This window comes from Sphaerodactylus townsendi, linkage group LG07, assembly GCF_021028975.2.
Source record: "Sphaerodactylus townsendi isolate TG3544 linkage group LG07, MPM_Stown_v2.3, whole genome shotgun sequence".
Classification (NCBI taxonomy): Eukaryota; Metazoa; Chordata; class Lepidosauria; order Squamata; family Sphaerodactylidae; genus Sphaerodactylus; species Sphaerodactylus townsendi.
The window spans coordinates 49,729,335-49,742,964 of NC_059431.1; the positions used below are offsets into that span (position 1 = coordinate 49,729,335).

Sequence of the window (13,630 nt, forward strand, 5' to 3'; positions counted from 1 at the left end):
AAGTTACCAGTTTGGGATATTTTTGAGGTGGAGCCTGAGGAGGGCAGGATTTGGGAAGGGGAGGGACTTCAATAGGGTATAATGCCCTCGAGTCCACCTTCCAAAAGGGCCATTGCCTGGAGATCAGTTGTAATAGGGAGGGATCCCTAAACACCACTTGGAAGCTGGCAACCCTACTAGGGAGGCACACAGTCAGGGGCCAGAGTCAGGGACAGGCTGGGAAGTTAAATGATCCTGTCGCAAGCCAAGCTGAGTAGCCCTTGTGATATTGCAAGCCTAAAGGGCCACTCAGCTCAGCATTTTCCTCCTACACAGTTGGTAAATTAACATCTGTCATCATTGCTGTTGAACTGCCTGGGCTAAGTGGGCTAAATGGGCTAAGTGATAGCCAAGTTACTAAGGCTTGACTCTATTTCAGGCCAGGAAAAGTGACCAGTCTGTCTAGAAAAAAACCATTAAACTGATGTGTTAAACAGATGTGACCAGGAGGCATTTAAAGTCACACCACAACAGGAGGATCCCCATATTTCCTGCACTGTGCAACCCTTAGTGGCTCATCTCATGGGCCCTGAGCATGCAGATCAGGAGTCCTGGTTCAATTTGCAACTGATCCTTATGCATACTCCATAAGACTAGAGATGTTTATTCAGGAGTAAATTCCGCTGAGCTCAATTAGACTTATTCCCCAGGGCTGTAGGCTTAGCACTCTTGATCCTGTTATTTAATATATACATTCAACAAGAACCTTTTTTTCAATTACAAACAGAGAAATACATTACCTGCTAAAGTGGCTGAATAACTAGATGAAAAACCAAACTGATTTTCAATAAATTTGGGTAAGAATGTTGCAAAGCCAGTGGCAACTAAAGCTTCTAATGCAGCAGCTATCACCAGACACATCAACACAGGGTTCCTCAGCAGACTCTGGGGAATGGTTAAAAAAAAGTGATGAGTTCACCATGCAGTTCTTCACTGTGAATTTGCAGATGCTACATAAATGGCATGCCCTCCGCTGAAGGATTTTATTTAGGTCAGGGTACTAGCCTGGTTTTCTAAATGACTCTTTACCACAGGGTGGGTTTTTTTTTAACTTAATTCTGTTATTTTTTAAACTTAATTCTGGTAGAACTTTGCTGCACCTCAGAAACCCAAGATTAAATTAGAGGTCCACAAGGAGACCCAATGTTATCCCATTAAAAAAAATTGATACTTTTGCCCCTTGCCAGAATCTGCCAAACTTTTCCAAGATTGTTAATAATTTCCAATTATTGTTAATTGTGCAAAACCAAATCTTTACATTTAAATTTCTTGTACAAAATGCAAAGGCTGCATTCAGAGAAGATGATAAATGTGTTGGTTTGAACTAAGGTTTGTTTAACAAGCTCTGTTGAGTGTATCAGGTGTTTTGAACAAATTCTGGTTTGTGTATAAACCTTGGTCAGCTTGCTTTTATCTTTCTTACATCTCCCAGCTAAAAAATAAATACTACCTGATCAGCTGGATACAATAAACAATGGACTCAACAAACTGTAGTTTGCCAATTCAGGTAAAACAACAAACCATAGAACAAACCAGCTACAAGCCCACTCTGAAATCTTGAATTGATGCCAGTCAACAAATTGCAACTTATTGGTGTAGCTGCATTCAGACATTGCAGCTAGCCAGGGTTTGATAAAACCACAGTTTATAAATCATAGTTTGTCACGCTATCTAAACACAGAAAAAATATGGAACACTTTGTTATGCAATCACAAAAAAAGGAACAAATTCTTTGTAGATTAGGGAACAAGTACTGCCAATATTCTACTTAGAGTAATGCGCAAATTTTGTAAAAATCAAATAAGCACAGCTAGCCCAGAATTATTTCATCCACATCCATGTTCTCATCCTGTCTGCTGCTCCAAAGAATCGCAACCAGTTGTAGACACAGCGTTATCCATTAGAATAAACAATCAGCCCTGTTGTTAATTTTCTGTTACAGAGAGCAATAATATGTTAATAATTTAAGGGTTAATCTGAGAACCAATCTATCTATCTATCTATCTATCTATCTATCTATCTATCTATCTATCTATCTATCTATCTATCTATCTATCTATCTATCTATCTATCTATCTATCTATCTATCTATACACACACACACACACACACATCTCCCAATATTGCCCAAGGAGGACCCTTCAAACCTCCAACAGCAATTTACTGGTGGTCCCCAGTTCCAAGAACATTCAGCTGTCTTCCACAATAGCCAAGGCTTTTTTGACACTGGCTCCTATTTAGTGGAACTCAGTCCCAGCAAACATCAGGGCCCTGCAGGATATAAATCAATTCTGCAAGGCCTGTAAGACTGAATTATTCCACGGCCCTACAAATGAAAATGCTTGGTCCTTAATAATGTCAGCTTGGCCCCCCAGTTTGTGCCCCCTCCTCTCTCACCCATAAGATTTTATACAACTAGAGTGAGAGCTGGGATTGATATATGGGTAAGGTACTGCTAAAATGCCATCTGTGTAATTATTATATTTGGAATCTTAATTGATTATGAATTCAAAGTTTTAAGATTGTGTTTTACATATGTATGTTACCCATCCTCAGTCCAACTTGGCTGGGGAGGGTGGGGTATCGACAAATAAAATAAAAAATAAATGTTCTGTCACAGTTGTAGCAAATTTTTGCTTGGTTGCAACCACACTTTACAAGCTTCTCAGCTTATCTATTCCACAGTCTACACTAGGAGAAAACAGTACAAGGAACCATGGAAACTGGCCCCGATTGCAGCTCATTCTATTTCAACAACCTAGTGCAATATATCCAGACAGCTGCAGTTACCAATGGCGCTGAAGTGACATCTCTGGAATACAGGCATAGTTCCTTCTGTTGCTACATGCACTGAACTTTTTACAGCAGCAACTACTCTTTCTAAGGCCTTATTTGATCCTGTGTCACATGCCAGTGACAGTGTTTGTACCTCCCCCTCTTCCTGTTCTGATGCAGCAGGCAGCTTGAGAAAGAAATCTAAGACAGCAGCCACTCAAAAACCAAGGTGATGTGGTTTGGGGCTGAGTGAGTGATAGCATGTAACCTACATCCACAAAGGCCAAATCAAGTGGGAGGATTCTAATTTGGCTTCAGGTTGAAACAGCAGCAGCAAAATATGGGTTTCAAGCTATCATGGTCCACAGCAGATTCATGAGATCAATTTTATTTTGGAGCTGAGCATTGGCAATCAAACTAACGTTGCCAACAGGTTGGAGAAAAAGGCTTAATGTGTTGAAATAAGCATAGAAATTTTCATGGCACAGATATAAATAACTTCACCTGCTAAATAACATCCCACTTCACCCCCCTCCCCCCCACCAACCCAGGAAGGCTAAATAAAACTAGTTAGTTACAAATACAGAGATTAAGAACATATGTCAGGGGTACATTTTATTTAATTGTAATTTTTTGCCATTGCACTTCCAATGGCCAGCATTTGTCATATTCTCAAATTCTCAATTCTGACTCAACTCAAAAATCACAGCCAGACTGTAGCTGGACTGTGGCTGCAATATACTGCAGATGTCCCTGCTCCCTCCTTTCCTTACTGATACCTTTCTTTTCTTAATTTGCAGCAGTGTCTCAACTGGGCAGAGCTATGCCTGTCACTAATAACATTTTGCCTCCAAACCAAATTCAAAACTTCATGTGGACTAATGAGTGGCTAACAAACACCCTAATTACTGTTAGTGTTTAAGTATACATTTTTAAAGTTTTTTTTATTTAGTAATGATAAACGCCACTGTAAGTGGAGTACTACTGCACAGGATAACATCATATATTGTTTATACTTTTTGTTTTTCATTTCAGCCTGTGATTTTTAACTGTTAATTCTTTTGCCCAGTTATCCAAAGATATCTGTTTAGGCCAAACCCCAATTACATATGAAGATGAGCAACACAGGGCCTTAGACTTACTGAGACTGTTCCTTTCAGGTAAGGAAATAGGTTGCCAGACACCCTCCAGGGCAAGAAATTCCCCACTTTAGGCCCCTTCCCTCCAATACCATCCACCTGGCTAGTGGGAGGGACTTACCAGGTACAAACTGAGGCCTAGCTTGAGGCCCTATCATCTGTTATAAGATGTCATTTCTGGAAGTGACAACATTTCCCTGATGATGTCACTTCCAGGAATGACATCTCATCACTGATGAAAAGTGAGACATTCTGCTATTTGGGGAGGGATGGAAGGGAATTCTATGGTAGAACCTGCTATAACACAGTTTTACCCAAATACTAGAGTGTAGCCCTTATAATCAGTTAGATGATGTGACATCATAATCCTCCCTTCCTTTCCAGTTGCCTCCTAGGAGGACATTCCTCTTATCAAGTTTTGGTGGCAGGGACTAATTTTTCATTTCCTGGCTCCAGCACTGTGATTCACCAGAGCCTCCCACAGTTGTCTGCTGACTTCTGTGATGCACTGATACTGAATAATTGAAAAAGTACACCCCTCTTAGCAAGCCTCAATATACCAAAGTGCTAACATTTAATGATGTGAAAATGTGAAAAATATTACATCAAAATATGGAAATATGAAAATGTCATACATTCACACACCACAGTCATACCCACAAGCTTTCATACAATTAATACCTCTTACAGCAATAAATATAATAGATACATGAGATGCTTTGTCCAGTTCTCCTGGAATCTCCAGGAATCCCCTGAAGATCTTTCCAAAGTTTCCAGAAATCTTCAATTATTGTCCCAGTATCCTCAATTAAGAGGTTGGTTATATTATTGATCAGTGATGGAGAACCTATGGCACTACAGATGTTCATGGACTACAATTGGCCATGCTGGCAGGGGCTGATGGGAAATGTAGTCCATGAACATCTGGAGTGCCATAGGTTTGCCATCATGGTTATAGATCCAAAACAGTGATCAACAGTTGCCGGTCAATAATAATGTTCTCAAGTGGGTAGACAATAACTGGAACAAGTAATGAAGTTACAGAGTAATTTTATCATTGGTTGTGTTCTAACAGGTGGCTCATCAAGTATATTTGGCAATAATTATTCCATTCAAAGAAATTCCATACGTGCACAAATTGGCATAAATATGAACGTGGTCCACGGTTAGACTCCACGCTTTTGGGAAACTTCACCCCTTCCTCAGACAGCCAATTCAAATTGTTGTACTTTTTCAATTATTCAGATTTTTCACTGCCACTAGAACTTTTGATTAATGTACTGATACTCCCTCAGTGGGAGTTTCCCCACTCACCCCGATCCCCCTTTTGCTGCGCGCTGCTCTCAGCGCGTGGCATCCCTGGCGCGTGCCCAGGCATCCCCATGGAGCGCGGGGTCATCAAAAGGCGCCGTTTACAAAAGCGCCAGGGACGCCGCACACTGAGGGGGCGCGACAGCGGCAGCGTCGGGGCGGCTGCGCTGTCGCCGCCTCTGTCATGGGGAGTGCCCCGGGACCCCACGCTACTTGAGGAGAGTAGCGCGGGGCTTAAGGTAAGTGGGGAAAGGCCCAGTGTCATTCTAAGCAGAGGTACAAGTTTAGAATGCCACTGAAGTCAACTTTCTCAGAAAAGAGTGATTCTGTTTGGGATGGCACTGTGTAACTAACAACAGAATGTAGCAAGCAATTTAGAATGTCAGAAAATAGAACATGTGCTAGGGACCAACTGCAGTTTCCTCTTGAGGAATCTCTTTTAAGTTATCATAGAGGTGAAATAACTGAAGGGTAACTAAGGAATAACTGATAACTGAGGGAGAAAATGTTTCTATGTGGGGTGTGGCTGATTCCTGGACAGGCATCTAGTCAACAGAGACTTCCCTTCCTTTCATTCTGGCGGATATTCAAAATCATCTAATTCACTTACATGTACCCTTCCTTGAATCTGGGAGCCTTCCTCAAGAAAGGAAATAACCTATTAGACTGGAAAGTTTTTGTCTGGTCTAGTTGGTCAAGTTGATCTACAGGAAGAATGGCTTCCCTATATATGCTGCAAAGTTAATTCTGAATATCATTTCATGGTGCCTGATACCTGAATTAATTGTGTGAATTTCTGGGAATGGGGAGAGAATTTGGCTGAAGAGCTCTTTTTCCCCCCTTTAGTCTTGTCTGCTTTAGCACCCTGGCAAGTTCTTCAGTTACAAAAAGTTTTGCAGACATTCCTATACCACTTAGAAACCTATGATGGGTTTTCCTTTCTCGGGAAGAGAGTGAGACTCTCTCCTGAAACTGGTACCCTTTTCTACTGAGTTGAACGGGGAAGATTCAGATGTGCTGCTGTTTTAGACCTTTCAGACCTTTCCTTCCTTCCAACTCAGAGCTGGGTCACAGATATTGGCATCCTTGAAATCTGCTGCTCTACTGTGGTCTGCTACTTGTTCTTGTAGAACCATCCTGCATTGTGTCTTCAGATATGGTGATCCTCTCAGGAGAAACTAGGGGCCCCTTCTGATCCCTTTCCTGATGGATGACGCTCCAACATCATGTTTAGCTGAGGTGGCAAGAGATCTGGTGCCACACTAGGGCCCTTTCCGCACGGGGCCAAAAATAGCGGCCCAGGGACGGAAAAACACCAGTCCCTCAGCAGCCGTTCACCTAGGCCGTCCTGTGCGGCCCCGAGCGGCGTGAAGGCGCCGCTTTCTACCTCCCTTCCCAAGGGAGGTTTTTGGAAAGCAGCGCCTTCCCATCGGCGCGGTGCGGTTCCGTCCCCCCCCCACTCACCTCATCCTCCAGCGTCAATCTGGAGGGCTGCTGAGACCTGCCCACGCTGCCCTCCGACCCCTGGAGGTCAGAGGGCAGCATGGGCGGGTCCCTGCAGCCCTCCAGAACAACGCTGGAGGACGAGGTGAGGGGGGGGGACACAGAAGAGGCTGCTCCATGCAGAGCCGCCTCTTCTGCGCTGGCCTCTGCAGGGGTCGCTCGCACGCTCCCATGCGAACGTCCCCCTCCCCTCCACTGGCATAATTCCTGCCAATGGAGGAGCGCCCTTTCCGCTGTGCAGAAAGGGCCTAGGTGAAGAAGATTTATTTTGGTCCAGAAGAAAAACAGGAGAGAAAAGGATTATGAGATGAAATTCTGAGGTTAAAAGTAGCTAGAGATAAAGAAGCCAGAAAGGAGAAAATGCAATCCTAAGTGGAGTGAAAATAATCACCAAACTCTCTGAAATCTGACTCATCCTTGCTAAGGCAAGAATGGAACTGGTAGAGACTACTCCTAAGGAATATAAACTAGGTCCTGCCTCCACAACTCAATGGGAAGAAATTAGCCATCCAGGACAAATGCTGTTTTCCTCTGAATTAGGTTGTTTTTACATATGTACTGCTTACACATTTTATTCACAAATGTGACAATGTATGAAATCCACAAAAATCAAAAGTAGTTCTAAATTGTTATAAACACTGCTTTGGATTAATTGAAGAAATTACCAAGAGGGTCCCTGAAAAGTCTGTCACACTTCCCCCGATATTCTTTTGTCCTTGTCCAGCACTGTGTGCTTCTGAAATCTTTTCCGCTTGTATTTTTTGTGAACCTAGTAAAAAACTTGCAATTAGAAAAGCAAAAATGTTTTGTTTGTAACAGGACACACTCAACAACTCAACTGAAAAGGGAAAAATAGAAAATAACTTCAGAGTACTTATAATTATAGTTAAGGCATACAGGCCTTAGAGAAGGTGTGATTTACTGGTGCCATACTTAATAATGCAGCATTTGATTTCTTTTGTCTATTGGACTTCATTTTTTCCAATATTTATTTGCCCAATTTATTTTCTAGCCAAAATGGCTAGTTATAACTATAATTATATATAGAAGCAGGCTTCTTTTAATAGCCTGAGGAACATGGGGACAATGAAACCATAGGTATTCCCCAAAATGCTAGTTCTGGATCTCTTCCACACAAAAGCCTTAGGAGTTCCTATTGTACATCTTGTGCTCTAACCATTCCACATTTATGAACTGCATTTACGCCAGACGCCCTCCCCCCGTGACTACATGGTGTGCACCTGAGCCGCCAACTGTGGCGCCCTGCCCTCCCGGCCTCCCTGCAGCCTGGATCCAACACTCTGCAGGGCCTCGGGAAAGCATGAGCCGGCCTCCAGAAACGCGGGGGGGAATCTGCAGCAGGCGGCGGCAATGCCCCACCCTCCCAGGCTTCCTGCAGGCTGGCTTTGGCCCTCCCTAGGCCCTGGGGAGAGCAGGAGCCAGCCTGCAGGGCAGCGGCATAGCTCCAAGGAAGCCTGGGGGTGCGCAACGCACCAAGCGCGTGCCCTTGTGGGGGCGTGGCAGGGATGTGGCAGGGGTAGTCTGGGGTGGGGGCGTTCTGGGGCGGGGGTGGAGGATGAACCAGTGCACCGGGCGCTTTCCCCCTTGCCAAGCCTCTGCTGCAGGGACATGGGGGTGGAGTACTACTTCTCGGCCTCCATGCTTTCAAAAACTGGCCTGCCCGGAGGTGGGGGTTGAGGGTAATGCCACGCCCACAAGGACTGCTCATGGGCGCGGGGTGACGCCTGGAGAAGGAGTTGTCTCCGGGCACCATTTCCCCCCAATATGCTTCTGTGGGAACCTCAGGAAGTTTTTATTATTTATTTTAATTTTATATACCATCCAACCCCCGGAGGGCTCTGGGACTAGCCAGATTCAGACTTGTTTAATTTCAGCAAAGCACCTCCACTGTGTGCCCATCAACTATATTCTTTACCCAGATTTGTACTCCCCCTCTTAATTTAGTTATCCTGTTTACCTGGCAAATGCCTTGGGAAATATGAAAACGGTGCTACCAAAAGCCATGTACAGAAACTGCATGCAACAAATGCTACCCACCAAGCTCCAACCCAACGTGGATCATTTGGAGTGATGTCTGTTCTAAAAAAAAGATATTAATTCAATAAAAATAGAATTAATGAATAAATAATTGACTGTGTATTTTGAGACAAAGCCGTCTACGTAATAAATTATGGCCTTTTGTTTTATGTGTATTATATTTTTAACCCTCTCAACTCCAGACACATATACCCAAATTCCCTGAACCCCCATTATTCATAACCATTATAAATATTGTATATAGTTATTATTGAAAAGATTGAAAAGGAGATACAAATTTACCATATTTTAACGTTCTGGAGGCATTCTGTAATACAGATAGGTTTACTTACTTCATTATCTGACCTGGATAGCCCAGGTTAGGCTAATCTCATCATCTCTCAGAAGCTAAGCAGGGTCAGCTTAGCTTCTAAAACAGTGATGGTGAACTTTTCGAGCTTGGCATGTCAAAAATTCAGAAAATGCCTAACTTGACTCAGCTGGCGTGTCATTATCCCGCACCTCTTGAACAAAAGAAGAATCATTTTTTACATATTGATTTATTTTTAAAATACATTTCAATCATGTGTAGTACTATGCATTATATAAAGAAGAAGCCTCAAGTAATTACAAAAATGACTCAAACTCAAGCAGGGAGAATAGTTGTTGAGTGTTGGTGAATGCTGGCATGTCACCCAAAATATCGTGGCTTGTCACCTTTAACACACATGTCATAGGTTCACCATCACTGTTCTAAGAGTTAGTATTTGGAGAGGAGACCATCAAAGAAGTTCAGGATTGCTATACAAGAGGCAGAAAATGGCAAGCTACGTCTGTTCATCTCTTGCCTTGCAAACCTTAGGGGGCACCACCATTAGTCAGCTGTGACTTGACGGTACATCCCACTCCCCACTTTATTGATAGAAAGTCTTGGAAACCATGGTATGATTCAACACCTGGAATCCAAACAATGATAACTCCAATCCATAGCAACATCATACAAAACAATTAGAGTTATTCTATGGAACCGCTATCATTTCTCATCTCTTCACCCTCTGAATACTTAACTGTACTGCATTTCCACTTAGTAAGATAAAGCACTTGATACTTTTTAAAGAAAAATTGGATTGTTGTCACTGAGAGAGCAAAGGAAAAAAGAAACCACTGTACCTTACTTGCTGATTGAAATCAACATAGATCTTAAGCAACTGCCCTCCTACCACATAGCCAATAGCAGGACCCAGCAAGGACATGGAATAGCCAATTCCTGCAGAGGGGGAAAAGAATAGCTTGCATTTCAAATCTCAAATGAACCTGTAGCCAAGATGCCAAAATTAACATTAATCTCACTCAGACTTTACAAAGAAGAGCAACAGTAAACAGTTAACATTAAAATTTATAAGAGATTTATAAGATATAAGAGATTGAAAAATCAACCTACATTTTCATTTGAATCAGGAAAAATTGCTTTCTGGGGGCTCACAGTGTTCTGCACTGAGAAACTGTGGTTCCTGTCCATGGAAACCCAAAGGTACTTTCCATGCACAGTGCCACATTCTCACTCAGTTACAGAAGCTAAGGCATGATCAGATCTGCCTCTCATTTGAGAAAGAAAGAAGGTCAGGCAAATGGTCAGGCAGACAGATTTCCCAAGGAGATCTGCTCAGAGATGTCAAGCAGTTTTTCACACTAGAATTTTTCTTGAAGATTCTGCTCATCTCAACTGGACAGTAACTGTCTTTGCCCTTGTCATAGGCAGGGAGAAAAAAGAAAATGAGAGATTTTGCCATTGATTTGATAGGCAGGATGATGTGAATGAATGAAAGTATGGTTGCCATGTCCTAATGCCAAAGCTTGACCTTCCATTCTAAGAGCCTTGAGGGGGCAAGAGAGTGTGCAAGAGAGCATACAGCAATAGTCATTCCACTCCCACATGTGGTGACAACTCCTTGGAGAGTCCTGCTTCTTATGGGCTACCACTAGAGGCCACCTTTCCATTGCAGAGGGAATCTTCTGTGATTCAGAACTATGTATGGTTGACATTTGCTTTGACGAATGCTTGCCATGTGGTGCTGAGGAAGTCTGAGATACTGAGTCATAGTTTGCCATTACAGGAAAAGCCTTGAACTCATACTGCTCCCTTCTCAGCCTTCCTTGCCTGGGTCATGAGTCCTTTTCTTTCTTTCTTTTTAAAAAATTAGATGAAAACCACAAATCCATACAAAGAGTCATGTTTGTACTTGCACTCAAAGTCACAATTACAGACTGAGGGTGGGGGAGAACAAACAAGGAGAAAGCATGTGAGCCAAATTACATCTGAACCAATTCACTAAATAACTTATTATGGTACAAGCAGCAGAGCAGCCATCACCATCATAGCAGAACACAACATCACGTCCTATTGCCTGATCCAGATGAACGGGAACATTTGAAATCTGATCCTTAATCATTCTGCGCTGGTGAGATAGCCAATAATAGCAATTCACCACAGAACAAATGTTTCAGTTTTCAAACAAGTGATAACAGTTAAAGATCCCTGTTCCAAATCATCCAGGTGCAGACCCACCAAGCATCAGGAAGTTATCAATTAGTAAACAAATGAAACTGCAAGGAATTTGGCACTCACATTTTTCCCAACTGATGGACAACCAATACAAATGGCAATTCCAAGAGACACAGCTTAGTTATACTTACCTATATAGACTGAAGATTTGTGTTTGGGGACACTATCATCAATGAATGCTGTTCCCAGAGTGTAAAGAGGGGTACCACCTGCTCCCAATATCAGCTGTCCCAGGATAAAGACATAGAGGTAGTTGGAGAGTGAAGACTTTGAGTCAGGAGAGCAGGTGGCATTATAAAACTGGCGATTAGATACTGGGCAGGTGTCTATAAAGATAGATTCAACAAACAAAAGTGACCATGGAGTACGATGCAAAATTCAAAACAAGGTGTTGAAGAAATACAGTATAAAACACAGTGTAATCCATGAGTAGCCACCATAAAAGCAACAAGAGTAACAGACTGAAGTTGTTTGTGCATACCATTCACAAGACTTACTTTTGTATAATAGCAGAAAAATTACAGGTCCTTCCCGAGTACTAAAAAAAGAAGAAGTAGTTTTGCAGAAACTACATCTAATTTTCTAAGGAAGAAGTAACAGGCTGACTTGCTGCCATTCCAGTTCCTTAATCAAAGTCTCCAAATACCACATTAATATTTGGCAAATATTGCCATTAGGTTTTCCTGCAGCTGTAGCCAGATCCTCCCAGTTCCTTTGGAGAAAGCAGACACAGATAAAAGATACTAACTCTGGCTTGCTTGTAAGTTGAGTGGAAAGGTCACAGAGGAATGGCCCATGAGACTTTTCTAGCCGTAACCCTTTCCTCAGTTCTGTCATCTCAGGCCCAAGACCCTTGCAGCACTTATGAGCCATCCTCAGGATTTTCTTGTGTATCAGCTAGTTGCTTGATGCTTCTCCCTATAGAGCTGTTTTGTGACAGCTCTGGGGGCTGAAGCATTCCAGTATCAATTGCTGCAGCTATTCACTATTAACTCTTGAAAGCATACGATATTCATGGAGCTGGCTTGTATGAGAGAACAGGAAGGGACAGGCCTCTGTTTCAATCCCTTCTGCTATCACAAATCGTCATATGACCCCAGTTATTTAAACTCTAACAATATGGGAAGTGTTACTAAACAGCTTATAAGCAAAGGCTCTTGAGAGATATTATCTCAAAGAACTGATCTCTGTCACCTGGAGATTTGGTGTAACAGTGGGAGATCTCTAGTTATCAGTTGGAAGTTGGCAACCCTAATTAAATGTCATAAGTTTAATACTGGATTCCAAAGTATCAAGTTTGCATAATATAGACAATATTGTAAATGCTGGAATATTTTAACTTTTATTAGAATTTAAATTATTTTAAAGTACATGGCTTAGATAAGGTTATGTACGTGCCATGCTAAACAATAAAAAAATACAAAGAACACATGACAATATTGTTATTGGCCCAACTAATGTTTAAATTATTGAAGGCAAACTTTCAAGTCAGTATTCCCCCTATTTCCTAGCCTAAAATCCTATACACTTATATGTGGGAGAAAGCTGTAGAATATTCTTCTGCATCACCGTACAAACCTGGGAGAATTGTTAATGTCATCACTATAATGACTAGAGGGAGTGCAACAGAAAAAGATAGAAAGGTCAACAGTTGTGTTTAGTGGGCCAGACTGGGATCAAGCTGACCAAAGAGGCACTGCAAGCACCTCAGGGGCATGATGACTTGGACCTGGATGGTGACTACACAGACCTGCAAGGTGATGGCAGTATATGCCTATTGTCCCTTCCCACGCTGCTAGCTGAAGTAGCACTGGTAGTATCACGAAACTTGCCTCAGTTGTTTAGGCAGAGAACCAGTACTGTGCACAGGACAACATTGTCTGATATGCTGCTGTTCAAAAGACATATCAAGAATTGCCAATCCCAAAACGAAATAACAAAATTCTATCATTTTTAGATTATATTGCTACTAAATTGTAGATCATATTTGCTTAGAATCTGATACAATCATTCCACAGGAAAAGGTACTGGCTAGTGTACATGATAAATAAATCCCACACAGAGTGGGAAGAATGGTTCGCTAACTACATAGAGAGGATTAACCAAGAATAGCCACTAGAAGAATCTAACTGTGCAATCCAATGTGGCAGGATGAAACTGCACTGGAAGCGTGCCATTGGCGCCATGCAAAGTACCAGAGATGCTGGTACAAAAGACTTACCCTGGTGGTGGGGCACTGGGGTGCAGAAACTAGGCAGTGGTG

General features: G+C 42.3%; 1 protein-coding gene across 2 annotated transcripts in view; it reads right to left on the minus strand.

Moving 5' to 3' along the window:
* SLCO4C1 (solute carrier organic anion transporter family member 4C1) overlaps positions 1-13,630 on the minus strand; it is a 44,716-nt gene that overhangs the window by 11,681 nt on the left and 19,405 nt on the right. For both annotated transcript variants that reach the window (XM_048504605.1, XM_048504604.1), the window contains 5 exons: positions 11,499-11,693; positions 9,975-10,071; positions 8,746-8,867; positions 7,433-7,536; positions 780-924 (listed from right to left, as the gene is read on the minus strand). In XM_048504605.1, coding sequence (XP_048360562.1) covers positions 780-924; positions 7,433-7,536; positions 8,746-8,867; positions 9,975-10,071; positions 11,499-11,693 — 663 coding nt within the window. The remainder of the gene's footprint in view (positions 1-779; positions 925-7,432; positions 7,537-8,745; positions 8,868-9,974; positions 10,072-11,498; positions 11,694-13,630) is intronic.